This window comes from Sarcophilus harrisii, chromosome 6 (assembly GCF_902635505.1).
Source record: "Sarcophilus harrisii chromosome 6, mSarHar1.11, whole genome shotgun sequence".
NCBI classification, from domain to species: Eukaryota; Metazoa; Chordata; class Mammalia; order Dasyuromorphia; family Dasyuridae; genus Sarcophilus; species Sarcophilus harrisii.
The window spans coordinates 97,451,150-97,470,894 of NC_045431.1; the positions used below are offsets into that span (position 1 = coordinate 97,451,150).

At 33.2% G+C, this 19,745-nt stretch overlaps 1 protein-coding gene across 2 annotated transcripts in view; it reads right to left on the reverse strand.

Annotated features, from left to right (window-relative positions):
* The window catches only part of LOC100917791 (probable ATP-dependent RNA helicase DDX60), a 119,734-nt gene that overhangs the window by 85,953 nt on the left and 14,036 nt on the right, over positions 1-19,745 (reverse strand). For both annotated transcript variants that reach the window (XM_023505872.2, XM_012552124.3), the window contains exons 2-7: positions 12,412-12,504; positions 10,102-10,171; positions 9,645-9,834; positions 7,611-7,952; positions 3,765-3,881; positions 1,409-1,564 (exon numbers count right to left, since the gene is read on the reverse strand). In XM_023505872.2, the coding sequence (XP_023361640.1) occupies positions 1,409-1,564; positions 3,765-3,881; positions 7,611-7,952; positions 9,645-9,834; positions 10,102-10,171; positions 12,412-12,427 (891 nt within the window). In that variant the 5' untranslated portion in view covers positions 12,428-12,504. The remainder of the gene's footprint in view (positions 1-1,408; positions 1,565-3,764; positions 3,882-7,610; positions 7,953-9,644; positions 9,835-10,101; positions 10,172-12,411; positions 12,505-19,745) is intronic.

Here is a 19,745-nt window from a genome sequence, read left to right on the forward strand (position 1 = left end):
TTATTCCTCTCATACCCTTTGGCATATTCTGTTTTTAACCTCTTTTGGGTAAGGATTTTTTGTGCCTCCTTTTGATTCTTTGTATTAGTTTTATTTTCTTGCATCATTCTTATCTCTTTCCAAATTTCCCACCACCTTTCTTATTTGATTTTTCAAATCCTTTTTGAGCTTTTCCATGGCCTGAGGCCACTCCATAGTTTTCTTTGAGGTTATAGATTTAGTAGTTTTGATTTTGTTATCTTTTTCTGTGTTTGTGTTTTGATCCCTGTCACCATAGTAATTTCTATAATCCAGGTCTTTTCCTGCTGTTTACTCATTTTCCAGCTTATTTCTTGACTTTTAACTCTAATGGGGCACTGCTTCCATAGGGGAGAGGGCACTGTGCCAAGATCTAGGATTTTTGTGCACCTGTTGTCAAAAAATAGTTCTGGGTACCTGTAAGTTTTTGTTTCTTCCAATATAGTATGATATAGGAAGAAGTGGTTTTTACTATTCTCCTGGCCTGTACTCTGTTTTATAAATGATAAAAATTATTCTTTTCTATTATTGAACTATAACTAAGGTCCCAGTTCATCTACATCTAAAAGGTCTATTATGTTAGCATTTCTTCTTGCCCTCTGACTTAGACTTAAGACTGCAACCCAGATCTAAATATAGGCAAGCCAAAAAAAAATCCTCTCCCTGGTGCTACTAAAGTGACTCCTATAATCTTCTTCTGACAATTGTCTTAACCCCTCACCATCTTTGGGCTGAGAAGTCTGAACACTACCATTGTCCCACTGATTCAGGTGCCTCCAACGCCTACTGCTGGTTTGCTAGGGGGCAGCCTATGCTGTACTGTGCTTCACTATCACCTAGGTGCAACAGGCATTTTCTGACAATCTTCTAAGTAGTTTTTGGCTTGGAAATTATTTTCATCACTCTTCTGGATTCTTCCATTCCAGAATTTGTTTTGAAGCATTTTGTAAAGTGAAAAATCAACTGGAATGGGGAGAAACTTGAAGTAGAAAAACCAATTAGAAGACTTTTACAATACTCCAGAAAAGAGATAATGAGTATGACTGTGTAAATGGAGAAAGGGAATATAGTCAAAAGATGCTTGGAAAGGTAGATTTGAAATTTGTCAGAGGGTTGAATATACACAGTGAGTGAGAATAAAAAGTCAAATAGAACTAGAGTGAAAATTATAATACCCTCAACAGTAACAGGGAAGTACAGAAAATGAGAGGAAATAATGAGTTCTGTTTTCACTCACTATTTTTTGACAAGTATTTTTTAAGTTATGATGAAGAAAATAATTTTTATAATCTTGAAAAATTAATGGCAATAAAAAGAGAAAAAATTAAAAGAAAACAATTATTAAGCTTGTATAACATTTTAAATGTTGAATGAAAAAGTTAAATCCTACCTCAGATGTGTCTATTGCTGGAGAAGTTTTCTTCTCCTTTTCTTGAAAATTCTGGTACATTTTCAAGGACAAAGAACATGATAGCACACAGAGAACACGTTGAATATCAGATCCTTTTGGCCAGAGGGCTTGAAGTTGACCAATACTCCAACATATCTGGTGCAAAAGAAAATTATCACAATTTTAGAATAAAGTACTTTTCCTGCAAGTTCTTCAGGATAAGTAGTCTTCAATGAAAAATTCATTGGCATTCATGGCTTGCCCAAACAAGTTCTTTTTTTTTCAGATTAACTAAAAGTGTACATTTGTCTCATTTTTAATTTTAAGTAGAAGAAAAATTAAACATTTCTTTGAGTAATATGATATGTCATTAAGAAAGCTAACTTCTCCAAGTTTCTAGTGATCCCCTTTAATAGGATACTGCAAATGTGAATTTGATGAAATGTCTCTGAAAGTATAAGCCATAAGACAGATAGACAGTTGTGTGTGTGTGTATGTTTGTGTCCCTACATAAGAAGGAAAAGGAGGAGGAGAGTGGAAAACAAATAATCAATTGCACTTTAATACAATACCCTTGAAGACACAATATATCTCTCCAGTGATAAGTTAATGACTCAAGTTTATGATATACCTTCTATGACAGTCTAGGTGTAAGGAGTAACAAGACCTAACAAGATGAGTTGTTGTTTATCCTTCATTCTCCAAGAGGATCATGATATCAGAGAGGTGATGCCATGACATACTAGAGAGATGGATTTAAGTGAGGGTGGTATGTGCTAAGTCACCAGCCTTATTTTCTCTTAAGGAGCTATCTGGGTCCAGTGGCAAAATATTAATCAGAATGACTGGAGATAGCCCCGGATGCAGTGTGAGACTTTGACCTTTTTAAACTAAAATCTTTAACAGGTCTATGAAGGTCAAGATACAATGGGACTGTGACTTTCTACAGTGAACACGAAGTGCTTAGTGAATGCTAATATCCATTACTTAAATTCAATACTATGTGACTGTCTGTGTAGAAGATTTAGTTCTTTGGTATAGTTCTCTGTTTTCCAAAAGAGTATATGGAAACCTATCCATGTCTTCTCATCTTATGCAACTTTTATCCCTTTTTTCATGAACTCCATGTGGAAAGTCCACCTAGTAATATTATATTCTTTTACTTTAATTTCTTAGATAGCAATAGAGCCCTTTGGTAATTCTGCTCATCAATTCTGCTATATAACCAGTTTTGTTTTAGTTATCTTGTTGTACAGGTCTTTGTTACTGTCTACACTGCCTAAGATTTTATAAGCAGTCCTAGAATCAGGAAGCCTTAAGTACAAATCTGGCCTGAGATAACTCTATGACTCTGGTAATATCACTTAACCTCTCAGTTTCCTCAACTCTAAAATGGGGATGATAATAGCACCTGCCTCCCAGGAGTTATTATGAGATTCAAATGAGAAAAATATTTATAAAGCATTGTGCCTAGTCAGTATTATATAAATGGTCATTATTATTTATTTTGTTGTTCAGTCAGAACTGACTCTTTCTGACCACATTTTAGGTTTTCTTAGCAAAGATAAAGATAAGGAAGGAAGGAGGGAAAGAAAAAAAGGAAGGAAGGAAGGAAGGAAGGATGGAAGGAAGGAAGGAAGGAAGGAAGGAAGGAAGAAAGAAAGGAAAGAAGGAGGGAAGGAAGGTTTATCATTACCATCTCTACAGAATTTTTTTTACAGAATTTGACGTAGAGTTTTTTGGTTGGTTGGTTGGTTTTACAGAAATTGAGGTAGAGTTAAGTGATTTATCCAGGGTTACAGAGACCAAATTTGAACTCAGGTCTTCCTGACTTTAGGCCCAGTGTTGTATACACTTATTATTTATTACATAGATGTAAATATTGCAAATGACACAAAGCTAAGCAGAATAGCTGGCATATTAGATGTCATTCAGATCTTAATAAAATAAAACAACACAACAAGCCAAATATGTTAAGATGATGCTTAATAGAGGTAAATATAAAATTCTACACAATTTAAAAATAAACTTTACAAATAAAAGATGGGTAATACATGGCTTGGCAACATTTTGTCCTAAATGTCTTGGATTATTTTCCATGTCTAGCTATGCTTCTCCACTACTCTAATTGTGAAGCTGACCCTTTTGAACTCATATAGGACTTTACATTTATGTGTAGTAAACTTTAACAATACATTTGTTCCATTTGTTCTACTTATTTAGTTCTTTTTGTATCTTAACTCCAGTTTAAACTAATGAATTTAATGACATTTAAAAGACAAAACATACAAGCTGGGTTTTTTTATTTTTTCAAATTCTTTCAGACTTTTAACTAAAGAAACAGTAGTTTTATTACCTCTTTTTCCCAATTGTTACAATGTAATTGGTCAAATAATGGTGTCAGTGATGCAGCACTGGATGTTTTCAAATGCTCAATCAGAGTTTGGTAAACTCTCTTCATTTGATTTTTTTCCTTCAAAAGAGAACAAATCATATGAATTATTTTTTTAGTTCAGAACATAATTATCCATCCAGATCAATTCAGTCTTTCATTAAGATGTAAATCATAATCTTTCAAATTACAATGAAGCCCATCCAGGTATAGCCGATTCATGATCTCTTCAATTTGGGAACTATTCCCTCCACTGGCACAGATCTTAACTCATCCTTACATCACATAATGTATCATTTTTATCCATGACCTTTATAAAGGATCTACTTGCTATGCTTGAAGTTTTCTTCTTTGTCACAGTATATTTTAAGAGTACCAGCAAACTATTCAGATAGTTATTTGTGAGAGTGAATTGTCCTTCACTCATTCTATTGTTGACCCAAATCCCTTTTCTAGGATATATTTCTAAGAATATATTCCCTAAGACATTACCATTCATGCTATATCTTACATGTAAGTCATCAATGGAAATACACTGCCAAATTCATAACTTTCATTAAGTATCTATTTGTAATTAAAAAATAAATATTTGTCATACTAAGGAGTTTAGGGTCTTCAAAAGCATTGCATAATATCCTAAATGCAATCTACTCTGCTCTTATCCACTATTTAATTTTGGACCAGCTACCAAACTACCTGGAAAAGAGTGGAAGATAGGAATATTGCATCTATGACTGATCTTGTGTGGATTATTCAGCCAAGTCTCCTTTGAGTATGCATAAAAAAAACCTTTAAGAAGGTCCTATGATACTTGTCAAATATAGGCCTCCTAATGATTCACTTGACATTGACAGAAAGTTTTCCAACAGTTATCTGCTGTATCTATTGTATTTATCTATCAAGGAAACTTACATGGATTATACTTTGAGGATAGTCTTTAAGAGTAAATTTTATTTTACCAAATTTCTTTGGTGTTATTAAATTTTAATTCACACTTAAATACAAAATAGAAAAAAAAGAAAAAGAAAAAAATTATCATGTACATAATAGATGATTCAAAATATGTAAAAACAAATTACCATTTAATGAAGTATAAATAATAATAGTACACATTGAATTCAGAACTGTCCATCTTTTCATTTCCTTGTAGGTTTTTTGTTGTTGTTCTCTGCTGTGCAATTTTTACTTTATTCTTTTTTTCCCCCTTTTTTCCCCCCACCTCTGTCAAGCAGGCTGTACAATTAAGCATAGATGTATTTATCTGTACATATGCACACACATTTATACATGTATATGTACATATCTATATACATACACATATATGTACAAAGATGCCTGTCATCAGGCATAAATATATACATATATATTCATATACTCTGAAAGTGGATAACATCATCCTTAGGTCCAAATCTTTCCAGATTTTTCTAAATCTATCAACTTATCATTTCCTATGTCACAGCAATATTCTAATCATATACTATCTGGTTGTTTTAAATACTCTAAAACAATATTAATATGGCTGACATGTAATATAGTTTCCTTATTTTTCTCTTTTAATTTAATGTATTTTACCTTTAACTTTGTCTGAGACCAGTGATTACTAGCTCTGCTTTTTTCCCTAATAAATTCTACTCCTGATCATTATTACACTATGTGAACCTTTTTTATAAATTAATAACCATTTATTTTCTCTTCTTCCCACCCATCTCCAACTGGAAACAAAATTTTAAAAACCTTTTTGATGAATATGCATAGTTAAGAAAAACAAATTCTGCATTGGTCATATCTAGAAATGTCTGTCTCATTCTATATTCTGTGTCCATCATTCTTTTGTTAGCATGCCTCACATCAGTCCTCTGGAATTGTGATTTTCATATAATAAAATGTATGTAGGAAAACAAGGGACCGCAAGATCATTATGAAGCACATTGAAAAGCAAAACCAATAATTGGGGTCTTGTATTCCCATTTAAACTTTATTACAAAGTGGTTATCATTGAAACTATGTGGTGAAAAAAAAAGAGTAATAGATTGATGGTCTAGAATAGGTAGATTAGGAATTGAACCAAATGAATATAAATGGGTTGGCAAAATTTATTTTGGTCTGAACTTCTAATTTTACTGGTGTAGGAAAGTCCTGATGTGGGAATACATACAACCAAAGCAAAGCAGTATCTGTTCTTCAATTTAAGAGTCTCCAAGAATTATCCAGGATACAAAGAAGTAAAGCAACTTTCTAAGGGTCATAGGACACTAACCCAGGTGTTCCTACCCTCTAAAACTACCAAATTGTGCTGCCTTTCTGGTCAAACTTTCAGAAAACTTATATCTGCAAAATGATTCATTTTTTAACAAATGTGCATGGAAAAATTGGTAAGGATACCCATGTCAGAAAGATATTTGAACTTATGTCTTTACAAACACATACACACACACACACACACACACACACCCCACTGCTATATTTTTTTATTCACTGTTACTTCCTAATGAGTTCAACAAAACTCTTATATGTTACAAAAATATACCTATTTCTCCACAATATATATGTACATATACATAGGCATGTGTAAAACAGATCTACAGAAACATCTGAATGTATATGTATATATACAAATATATGTGTATATGCATGTGCGTGAATACATATGTGTTCATATACATATGTATGAATGTATATAAATGTGTATAAATATACAATCATATATAAATATTTCTGTCCCAAAGGTTCAATTAGATGAGAGATATGAAAAAATAAACTAGGAAAAAAAGAAAGAATAAATTATTTTCTGAATTATGGAAAGGTAATTAATTTTTATTCAAGAAATGGAAGAAATTTTGCTAGCTCAGATTTTAAAATCTTTTCAATGAAATAATATAATAAAATTATTATTAAAATAAGAGAAATACAAAATGAAAATATTTATGATACACATGATAGAATTTTGAAATCTAAAACATAAAGGAACTGTTAATATGATAGTAACCACAAGTCCTTAGTGCATAAATAATCAAAAAATATAGACAATTTTCAAATATGGAACAAAATTTCTTATAAATAATTTTTAAATATTCAAGCTCAATAATAGAGATGAAAATTAGAAAAACTTTAATGCACTGTCTCATCTGATACCTATCAAATTAAAAAAAAAAATCAAAGACTACAATCAAGTACACTACAAGTAGGGTTATGGAGAAGTAGATATACCTTTGTAGTGTGAGAAACTTATAGGAAAGTGATAGTGATTATTTTAAGAGCAGAATAGCAGTAAGCCATTTTTAAAAATGAAAAAGAACCAGGCTTCATTCACTGCTAATGAAATGTAAGCCCACAGTAGAAGTTGCAAAAAATAAGAATATTCTCTGACCCAATAATTTGATAGTTGGACATTGATACTGAAAGTATTATTTTAAGAATTAAGATATATCTCAGAATATTTTAAGGAAAATGGTTACATAAAACCATGGTTCAAATTATGGAGTCTGGTGAATTAGGTTGAAAAAGTCAACTGAAAGCTTATTTAACACTAAGCAGTGCTAGAAGTGCAAATGTCACATTCTGATCAATGATTTCTGATTTGAATCTTTCTGATTCACTGTATTCACCTGCTTCCTAACTACTATAGTAAGGAATGTCTCAAGAATTATTATATGCAATCATTTGGCAAGTTTCTTTGATTTAACTGTTTTCTCTATAACAAGGAAAGAATCAATGAACTAGAGGAATGTTAAAGAATGTTAATGAAAACTGACTATGATGCAAAAAACTAACAAACAAATGTCAATGAAAGACTTTTTAAAAAGAATTTACCTGCTTGAAAAAATTCTGATTCTTGTGTCTGCTTAGCATAAAGTATGCATGAACTCTGAGAATATCTAATTTCTGCCCTGAAATCAGAGCAGTACTGATCTTCATGGACCAGGAATGTATGATATAAAAATAGAAAAGATATGTTTGTAGAGAAGTCATTCCTTCATCTGAAACTAATAGAAAATATGGGCAGTTTTCTTCCAAGAAACAATTCCATTCCTGTGAAAAACATCCTGAAAATTCACTTTGAATATTAATGTCAGTATTTTTCTGAAGGTGGAGAATCAGTGCAGTCCTTAATGGAAGAAGTTCGGGTGTTTCAAAATATGAGTGTTCAAAATCCTGAAGGAAGAACAAAACAAAGAAAGATTATCTCACAATGTTGACATCATCATCTAGTAGATGATTAGAAGATGGCATTTCTTGCAGGATGAAAGCCACCTCAGGACAGATTCTAAAGATTATTGGTTTGTTGCATTTGGATACTTGCCAGATCATCTCTTGAACATAAGTGCTTAAACCAGAATTTTGAGTTAGGTTAGATTAAATTGTACTAAACTGAATTGGCCCCAATCAATAAACATTTATTAAAATCTACTATGTGCCAGGCATAGTACCAAACACTAGAAACACTTATTGATTTATGTATTTATTTATTCATTTATCATTTTCCCCAATTACATTTAAGACTAATTTTTTTACATTTATTTTTAAAACTTTTGCACTTTATCCCCACCCACAATTAAGAAACCACATGTGAAATTATATGTGAAACATTTCCATAAGTCATGTTGTGAAAGAAAAATAAAGTTAAAGAGAAACATAAAAACAGAAGAGAGTGAGAGAGAGAGGAAAGGATGGAAGGAAAGAGGGAAAGAAAGAGAGAGACAATGGGGAAAAAATGCTTTAATCTGTATCCAGAACCAATGAGTTCCTTGTCTGGGTATGGATAGAATTTTTCATTGTAAGTCCTTCAGAGTAGTTATGGATCATTATATTACTGGGAATAACTAAGCCATTTATAGCTGGTCATTCCAGAACATTGATATTACTTTGTATTACAGTACATTTCACTTTGCTTGAGTTCATGGAGGATTTTCCAGGTATTTTTCTGAGAGCATCCTGCTCAACATTTCCCATAGAACATTTTCATGACTATCACATACCACAATTTATTCAGCTGTTCCCCAATTGATGGGAATCCCCTCAATTTCCTTTTTTTTTTTTTGCCCTGAGAAAATAACTGCTAGAAATATTTTTGTACATATAAATAATTTTCCATTTTTTAAAAAATCTCTTTTGGTACTCATGCCTAGTATTTAAGTCAAACACAAGAGATACTTATAATTCCTGACCTCTAAGAGATTACAATATAAGGGAAAATTAAAACATCGAAAAGTTGAAAGGAGGTGGAAATAGGGACTGAGAGATGAGAACAATCTGAGGGGGAGAAAGTCAGGATCAATACTAGTATGGAATCATTGTTTTGCCTTTCTCATAGTCTTGATCTGTACTTTTAACTTTTCTAAATCTCAGAAATGAAATGAATGCAATTTGTCATATTTTAAATTTAATTCCAATTCCAAGATCTCTTCTTCTCTTTCCCAAGAAACTCAAGGAGGCCAAGGCCAGTGTTGAAAATCGAATTTTCTGAGAAAGATGATGCTAAAAGCATGGTTGATAGAAAGGAGAACTTTTTAATTCTTTTTTTCTCCTCATGACTAGCCTCACACATTCTCAACAATATTTTTGCACAACATATTTCATTGGTCATAGGATGCTTAATTTAAAGCTGAAAGGGGCTCAGTGGTAACCTAGTCCTTATTACAAATCAGTAAACTGAAGCCTAGAACATAATACAATTTCACACTGGCAAACACCGAATGAGAAATTCAGGGTCTCCCTCAAAATCCAATATTCTCACATCATATCACATTATTTGTTAAACTGTATATACCAGCAGAAACATATTTCCTATATTAATTGCTGTAATTGATTGCATGAGGTTTTCTTTTTAATGGATTTAAACATTACCTTGAAGAAAACAACGATAAATTGGCCTCCTTTACTTCTCAAATCGAAAAGATAACGTTCAATTAAGTAGAAAAAGTGAAGATTTTGTCCTGCCTTCAATTTTTCATCATTTAGGCAGGTGATAAATAAGGAATCCCCATCAATTAGGAAGAGTTCAGATTCAACAAAATCATTGAGTAAGCTCGAATAGCTGAAATAAAGATCACAAATAACCTGCATTAAATAATTATTCAGGAAAGGCTTTTTATTTATGGGTTCATTATTCTTTATGGAACTAAGGATATTTTCAGGATGTGAATTATAATGGAAAGATCAAGAGAGAAGCTTACCCTCACCAAACTTCTGTAAGGAGACTATCAGAAAACTCGTGTACACATCTCTTCAATCATGTAAAAATACTCAGAATGCCAAACTACTCATGTAAATGCATTTATATCTTTATTCAGGGAACACTTACTTGGATGCTGCAATTTCATTCAAAATCAACACTGACATTTTCTCCAAAAGCTTCATGCAGCCTTTTAGATCTGAAAAGAAGCAACCAAGTTATTTCCAATATCCAGAGGTTTTTGAAATATATTTGTCTATCATAAATAGGAAAATGAGAGAAGGCAGTGTAAATTTCTAGGAGGATAAAAGATGGACTTTTTTAAATCTTTATTTCCCCATAATCAAAACTATACTTGAAAATATTATATGTGTAAAGGTATTTGCTGAATTTATTTAAATAAATTAAATAAATATTTTAAATAAATAAAATTGCCTACAGGACTGTAAGACATAAAATTAATAATCTTATAAAAGATTATTGATTATAAAACAAAGAAAAATAATAAGAAAGAAGAAGACATTAAAGAGGAAGCCAAGTGGTAGAACACCAAATATAGTATTATGAAGAATAGAGTTTTAGTGTTACTAACTGTATGACTCTGGACAAGTCATTTAAACCTACTTAATCTAAAAATCTCCCATCTTTAAAATGAGGATAATAATAGCAACTACCCCCACTGAGTAATTATAGGGACCAAATGAAATACCATATAAGAATATTTTGCCAATGTTAAAGCACTATATGAAATATTCCCTACTATCATTATCAAAACCATGAGATATAAGGATCAGGTGAAGGACTTGAGAACTTTGGGCTATGAAGAGAAATTTCTTAGGGAGCTAATAATAATTCCAAATATTATTATATGAGTATAAAATTTCTAATAATCACTATTATAATTTATAACAAATAAAAACATAACATTATTATCACAGCATTTATATACTACTTTTTAAGATTTGCAAAGCACTTTAGAGACATTATCTCATTTGAGCCTAATAATAATCCTTTAAGGTAAATAATACTTATTATTATTCCCATTTTACAAGGAAGGAAACAAAACAAGCAAACAAACAAAAAAGTTAAATGATTTACCCAGGGTCTCACAGCTAATAAAACCCTAAAGAGAATTTGATCTCAGATCTATCTTGACTCTAAATCAAGCACTGTGTCTATCATGTCACCTAGTTGTCTAACATAGACACATGTTATATACATAGACATTTTTTGTGTATATAGTCATATTATACAAAATGATGTGCTAGTATATATTTGACAATCAGCTCTCTTGCAAGGGAAGTACAGATAATATACATCTCAGTTTTAATTTTAATATTAATTGTTAAAACTTTCCCCATCACTTTCTTAAGTCTAGATAATCAACAAAACAATAAATCTGGCTCTAGTTGGTAGTATTTGCTTATTTCTAAGGTGTAAATGGTCATAGAAATTGAACAATTGACCGTCACAAGACAGTTGAATCTGACTCTAACCTATCCCAACACACATATATATGTGTATACATATTTATTTATATGTATAGCCATATACAGATATGTATGAATCTATATACACATGTACATACATTTATATATAATGCATGTGTAATATATCAAGCATTTAGATATTTGGAGAAGTTTTTTCAGATATGTCTTAAAAACACTATTATAAAGATAACTTGAACTTTTCCTTGTTCTCAGAGGGCAGAATGAAGATTAACATCTAAAAGTTACAGGCAAGCAACTAGATTCTGCTTGATAATAAAGCTGACATTTTTAAAAAGCTTTAATGTTTACAATACACATAACACATACTAGCTGCTTTTCTCCTCATTATACCCTGCGAAGCAGACAAAACAGAAATAAAAGAAATCAAGGCTCTGAAAAGTTAAAGTGATTTGCTCAAGTTTACATAGATCACATCAGGATCAGGGTTAAAACTCAGATCTCTCCCAGCTTCACTCTTTCCACCATCCTATGTTGTCTTTTTTGATATAAGGGGGGGAAGAATTCTCCTTAATGAGAGCTGCCCAGAAATAGAATGAATTGAGAGGTGTGAAGCTCTCTGTCACTGAAGGTCTTTAAGGTGAGGCTAGAAGACCACTTTTCAGATATAATCAATGAAAGGGATACTTTATTCATTTACAGTTTCATAGGATCTACAATATATGCCAGAAAGAACTTCAGAGGTCATTTTTGGCTGCCTCTCTCACTTCATAGAGAAGCAAACTGAGAGTGAAGGAGATTCAATAATTGGCCAAAGTGACATAGATAGTAAGTGATAGAAGTAAGATTTGAATCCAAGTCCTCTGACCCCAAAGAAGTCCAGTATGCTTTCTATGAGGCTTTATTGCCTCCCATAATTTGGGTTTACTGATCTCTGTAGTTCTTTCCAACTAGAAGATATGATTTTGTGAAGTTTGATGTTGTAAATTACCCATTTTAGTTGCCATTGGGTGAAGCCAAACTGTCCTTGAAGTTTGATAAATTTCTTCAGAGCCTCAAAAAATGGTTGCTGTTCACAACAATTCTGAAACAGAAAAGTTAATATCTTAGGATTTAAAAATTACTTTCCTCTTAAAAATCTCCCCACATCCTCTCTTCTCTTCCTCCCTGCTTCTCAGAATCCTTCTCATCTTTAGGGGCTCAACTTAGTGCCCTAGCTAAAAAGGTTCACTCACCCCAAGTAGATCTAAAAATAATTTTATTTATGATAACTCCTGATATTCCAGATGAAGCAGAGGAATGGGTCATGAGAATTAGATAGATAGAGAAAATGCAAATTTAGGGGAGTTGAGGAAACATCAATATATATATTAAAGTTCCCTAGTAAAGGGTAAGGATGTGAAGTAATAGACTGAGTCAATCACTAAAATCATTGAGGAAGGAAGGAGAAAGTCTTAAGACTTGATAGATAATGGCCACCAAGATCGGGATTAAGTTAAAAAATAAATTAGAATTGTACAAGCCTCAAAACAAGGAAAAGTTGCTGAAAAATGATAGCAGAGAAGAGTCTAGATGTGGTGATGGAGAATTACAAATCATATTTCAATAGACTTGGAATGAAAAATACTATCCACATCCAGAGGGAGAAATATGGAGACTGAGTATAAATTGAAGCATATTATGTTCACTTTTATGTTTGTATTTTCTTCCTCATTATTTTTCTCTTTAATTCTGATTTTTCTTTCTCAACATAACTAATATGGAAATATATTTAAATGATTGTACACATATCAAATTGCTTGCTATCTTGGGGAGAGGGAAAGGGAGAAAACAATTTGAACTCAAAATCTTACAAAAATAATGTTAAAAACTATCTTGGCATGTAATTAGAAAAATAAAATATTATTGAAAAAAAAAGATAATTAAGAATTACCCTATTACAACCAGTTAAGCCAGGGGATTTAAATGAAAATATAACCAGGATTGGGAAAGTTGAGCAAGGACTCAATGTTAACAGAAGGAAGCAGGGTCTCAGTAAGAGCTAGAAGAGAAAAGTAGAAAATTAAAAGGCATAAGATAAAATCAAGTTCCCATTATCCTTTCTTTATTGCTGAAGAAACTGAGACTAAATAATATATTTCATTCCACTCCATGATATCCAACTCCTCTGTCCCTCAATTTTTTCCTAGATCATCCCAACCCTACTCTGGCCATAAATATGGTCTTTCCTTCCAAGTATTGACATTTTAGTGAACCAGTTCAACTCTGTGATATAATGTATTCTTGGATTCTTTGCTTTTTCATTCCAGGACTCATATCCTACAAACCCGCAACACTAGATTATTTTTACTATTACCCCATTCCTAGTTGCTAATTAAATCTTGAAAAAAGCAATCAGCCATTTTGACCGGAGCCTCTAATATTCATGGTATCCAAACTCATCTAGGCCCTCACTCAAGAAAAGCATGCCTATTATTCCTCTTTAAAATTTCTATCCCACTCACCCCAATGACTTTTCCAAACCTTCCTTTCTTTTCTCAAGGCTCTGTCAGCATCCCCTCCCAATATTCTTTCAGTTAAATATTTTATGAAGAAAATAGATGGCAAGACATCACTTTGGAGAGAATATAGAGCAGCAGGATTAGACAAAAGTTGGGAAAACCTGACAAGACTCCAGGAAAGACTTAACTTTTAGGGGAACAGGTGAAGCCCTAAGTGAATTGTAAACATTTCTAGGCTGACTCTGCAGAATTAACAAACAAGTCCGGAAGGTAACAGGGTTAGGAGGCAACCACAATCTTAAGAACTTCCATCAACAAAGTCAGGATCAGAAGGCTGAGTAGAAGATTGAAGAACCTTCTACAGTTGTTCAGTATTCTAGAGGCACCAAGCACAGCTGTACTGAACACATGCATCCTCTCCCCCCAAACTCATGGCTTCAAGGAAAGAGTTAGCCTAGGCTATGTGAGTCCAATAGCAGAGGGGCAAGGATGCTGTTGCCTGCCAGGTCTTGCAGGAGAGCAGAATCTGCAGTTTCAATTCCAAGGCAGAGAGGACAGCTGTAGTTTGCAATCACTGTAAGAACTGCAGGGAGCAAGATCATTTGCCAGACAGTGTACCTGAGGATCATAGTCATCATGCATTAAGAATAGAGAGGAGAAAGATTGAGGGAAAATTAGGAAAAAAGAAGCAATACAAGAAAACAAAGTAAAATACACAAAGAAAATCAATCAACTTGAAATAGAAAATAAAAAACTTAAGAAAAATTCTCTGAAAACCAGAATTTGACAAGAAGAAATTGATTATGTTCTAAGACAACAAGCAAATTAGTCCAAAAAATTTGAAAATAGAAGAGTATGTGAAACATCTCATCAGAAAAATAACTGATCTGGAGAAAAGATCCAAGAAGAAATAATATATGAATATATGAATCTGATTACCTGAAAATTATGATAAAAATAATCTTAGTGTAATATTCTATGAAATTATCCAGGAAAATTGCCTCAAAGTTCTAGAAAATGAAAGCAAGACAGAAATAGAAAAAAATCCACTGATCATAACCTGCAAGAGATCCTAGTAGGAAAACTTACAGAAATATATTATAGCCAAATTTCATAGCTCACAAGTTAAGAAGAAAATATTTCAAGCAAGGATAAAATCAGTTTAAATAATGGTGGAGCTACAATAAGGATTACACATGACTCAGCAGCTACTACACTGAGGAAATATAGGTCTGGAAATACTATCTTTCATAAAGCAAAAGAGCTGGGGTTACAATCAAGGGCACCTTGCCCAGCAACATTAAGGATGATCCTGATTTTTAAAAAATGAACATTTAATCAATTGAAAGATTTTCAGGCATTTGTGACAAAATCAGCAGAAATTAAAGGAAAAACTGATATAAAAGATCCAGGAGAAATATGGTAAATATCAAAGATCAATTGTAAGGGATACAATAAGATCAATTTTTTCAGTATTCTTATGTACTGTCATCATTATTGCATGTATGATAGAGTGATTCTATTTTAAAAACAACAATACAAAAACAAAAATAAACAAACAAACCTGTGAAAGATCTTTTTTGGGAGCCAAGATGGTGGAATAAGTAGTAAATCACTGTAACTTTTGATATTTATCTCTGGGCAACCATAAAATAGTGTCCCAAGACAGGTCCTCAAATTGCAGAACCAGCTCTTCTTCATAAGATGAGACAATCCTTTAGCTCAAGAAACTTAGAAGATAAGCAATGGGATTCATCTTACTTAGGTAAAAGAGGGACACAGCCCAGGATAGGAAGTTTCTCAGCAATTCCACAACAAGCCCCACCTTAGCAAACCAGCAGAAGATCCTGAGCCCCAGTATGGTGGAGCAGGTAAATGTCAACACCAGAACCTTCCACTTGCCTTAGTATAGCCCAGGTTGCAGGGGGACTCCAGCTCTCAGAATCACCAGTGCTTTGAGGTTGGCATGGGCAAATAGAAATGCTTCAAAATCTAAAACACCACTTGCTTTATCATAATCCCTGGCAAACAGCTATTATCTTCAAATGTCTCCAGGCAAATAGGAAGCCTCCAGAGGTCAGATTGCCTCATGCTTCAGTGTAGCCACAGAAAAATGCCATAACACCCACTGGGTCTCAGTACATGCCAGACACCACCACTAAGATACAGCTCAGCACCAGGTAAGCTGCCAGACTTTATTGCCTCCAGAAGTTCCAGGCACTATTTTCACCCCACCCCCACAAAAGAGTCCTCCATGGACCTCAGGGTAACATTAATGCAGCATAAGGTAAACAAGCAGGGTCTGCAGCCACTGGCACAAGAAACCAGAGACAGTGGTATTCCTTCCACTCTGGGAGAAAAGCTCACATTTAAAAGAAAGAGGAAAGGCAAAAAAATTAATGACCAGCATCAACAAAAAAGAATCTAAGCATAGAAAGTTATTATGGTGACAAGGAAAAACAAAACACGATCTCAGAAGAGGACAACAATGTCAAAATACCTATGGGCAAAACCCCAAAGACAAACGGAAGTTGTTTCAAGCCCAGAAAGAACTCATGAAAAACCTCAAAAAAGAGCTTAAAAACCATATGAAAGGTAAAAGAAAAACAGAGAAAGGAAATGAGATGAGAGTGATGTAATAGAATTATGCAGAGAGTCGACAGTCTAAAAAATATAATTGGCTAAGTGGAAAAAAGAAACAAAAAATCCCCAGAAAAAATAACTCTGTAAAGAGTGTAGTTGGTCAAATGGAAAAGAAAGTGCAAAAGTTAGTTGAAGAAAATTAAGTCTTGAAAGTTAAAATTGTCTAGTGGAAACTAATGACTATGAGAAATCAAGAATCAATCAAACAAAAAAATGAAAAAGTGGAAGAAAATGTAAAATTTCATCTTGGGGAAAAAACAACAAACCTGGAAAATAGATCCAGGAAAGACAATATCAGAATAATTAGAGTAACTAAAAGTCAAGAAAGTATTATCAAATGAAAATTCCCTAATGTCCTGGGACTAAAGGATAAAATAGCCACTGAAAAAAACATCATCGATAACTTTAGGAAAGTGATCTCAAAATAAAAATGCCACGAAACATTATAGCTAAATTCCAAATTATCAGGTCAAGGAAAAAATACTACAAATGAACAGAAGGAAACAATTGAACTATCAGAGAATCACAATCATGATTACACAGAACTTAGTTGCTGCAATATTAAAGGACTGGAGCTCACAGGACTTGATATTCAAAGCAAAAAAGGTAGGACTAAACCAAGAATCACTTGGAAAAATTAAGCATAATACCTCAAAAGCAAAATACCTCAATGAAATAATAGGATTTCAAGCTTTCATAAGGAGAAGACCAGAATTAAATCAAAACTTAACTGTAGCAATAAAACCCAAAAGAAGAGGAAAGGGATGAAGAAAATATGAGGGATATTTCCAAAATATATAGAGACTTGAAATCAAGCCATTCTCCAATTGTAAATGGTCAAAGGAAATAGACAATTTTCAGATGAAGAAATTGAAACTATTTCTAGCCATATGAAAAAGATGCTCCAAGTCATTATTAATCAGAGAAATGCAAATTAGACAACTCTGAGATACCACTACACACCTCTCAGATTGGCTAGGATGACAGGAAAAGATAATGCGGAATGTTGGAGAGGATGTGGGAAAACTAGGACACTGATACATTGTTGGTGGAATTGTGAATACATCCAGCCATTCTGAAGAGCAATTTGGAACTATGCTCAAAAGGTTATCAAAATGTGCATACCCTTTGATCCAGCAGTGTTATTACTGGACTTATATCCCAATGAGATCTTAAAGAAGGGAAAGGGACCTGTATATGCGAAAATGTTTGTGGCAGCCTTCTTTGTAATGGCCAGAAACTGGAAACTGAATGGATGCCCATCAATTGGAGAATGGCTGAATAAATTGTGGTATATGACTATTATGGAATATTATTGTTCAGTAAGAAATGACCAGCAGGATGATTTCAGAAAGGCCTGGAGAGACTTACATGAACTGATGATGAATGAAATGAGCAGGACCAGGAGACCATTAAGTACTTCAACAACAATACTATATGATGATTAACTCTGATGGACGTGGCTCTCTTCAACAATGAGATGAACCAAATCAGTTCCGTTTGTTCAATAATGAATAGAACCAGCTACACCCAGAGGAAGAACTCTGGGAAATAAGTGTGAATCACTACATAGCATTTCCAATCCCTCTGTTTTTGTCTGCTTGTATTTTTGATTTCCTCCACAGGTTAATTGTACATTATATCAAAGTCCAATTCTTCTTGTGAAGCAAAATAACTGTATGGATATGCATACATATGTTGTATTTAACATATACTTTCACATATTTAATGTGTATTGGTCTACCTGCCATCTGGGGGAAGGGATAGAGGGAAGGAGGGGAAAAATTGGAACAAAAGGTTTTGCAAGGGTCAATGCTGAAAAATTACCCATGCATATATCTTGTAAATAAAAAGCTATAATAAAAGAAAAGCAAGCCAGTTTAAAAAAGAAAGAAAGAAAGAAAATGTGAGGGATTCAATGGAGATAAACTGTTGACTTTTCCATACAAAGAAAAATTAATCTTGTAATTCTTGAAAATTATATCACTAGCAAGAGACTGGAAAATGAGTGGATGCCCATCAGTTGGGAAATGGCTGAATAAGTTATGGTATATGAATGTAATGAAGTAGTATTGTTCTAAAAAATGATGAGCAGGCTGATTGCAGAAAAGCCTGTAAAGATTTATATGAACTAATGTTGAGTGAAATGAGCAGAACCAGGAGAACATTTTACACAGTAACAAGACTGTATGATGATCAAAGGTGATGGGGTTGGCTATTTTCAACCATTCAGTGATTCAAGGCAATTCTAATAGACTAGGGATAGAAAATGTCATTCATATCCAGAAAGAGAACAATGGAACCTGAATATAGATCAAAAGCATAGCATTTTCACTTTTTTTTAGTTGTTTTTGTCATTTTCTTGTTTTTTTTCTTTATCGTGTTTTTCCCTTTTGATCTGATTTTTCTTGCACACCATGATGAAAATTGAAATATGTTGTTTAACCTATATCAGATTGTAACTCTGGGGATGGAAGAGAAAGGGAGGAACACAACATTTTGCAAAGGTGAATATTGAAAACTCTCTTCAGGTGTACTTGGAAAAATAAAATACTATTGAAAATGGGAAAAAATTGTATCAATAATACAGCTAGGAAAAATATCCACAAATAGAAGGTATGGGTATAAGATAAATAGGAAATAAGTACATAAAAAACAATAGAGGGATGAGAAAGAGGAGTACACTTGGTGCAGAAAGAAGGTAAACATAGAATGGGGTAAACTATTTCACATGAATTCACATTATTGCAGTACAGAGAAAGATGGGAGAGTAGGCAGTGAGCATCATTTGAATGTAACTCTCATCAGTATTGGCTCAAAGAGTGAATAGTATATGCAATCAATTGAATATAGAAATCTATCTTACCTAATGAGGAAGTAGGAGGGGAGGAGATTAAGTAATGGGTGTGGTGAGGAGTAATGGGAAGGAGACATGGAAGGGCAGATCAGGGTAGACAGAATCAAAACACTGGGGAAGAGGGCTCTTAAGAGAGAACAAGCAGAAAGAATAAGATGGAGGGAAATACATAAGTAGTAATCATAACTTAAGAGTATGAATGGGATTAACTCTCCCATAAAACTAGAAACAAATTGCAGAGAGGTTCAAGAATCAGAATCCTACATTCTGAACCACACCTGAAGCAGAGAGATACACAGACAGACTAAAGGTGAGAATCTGGAG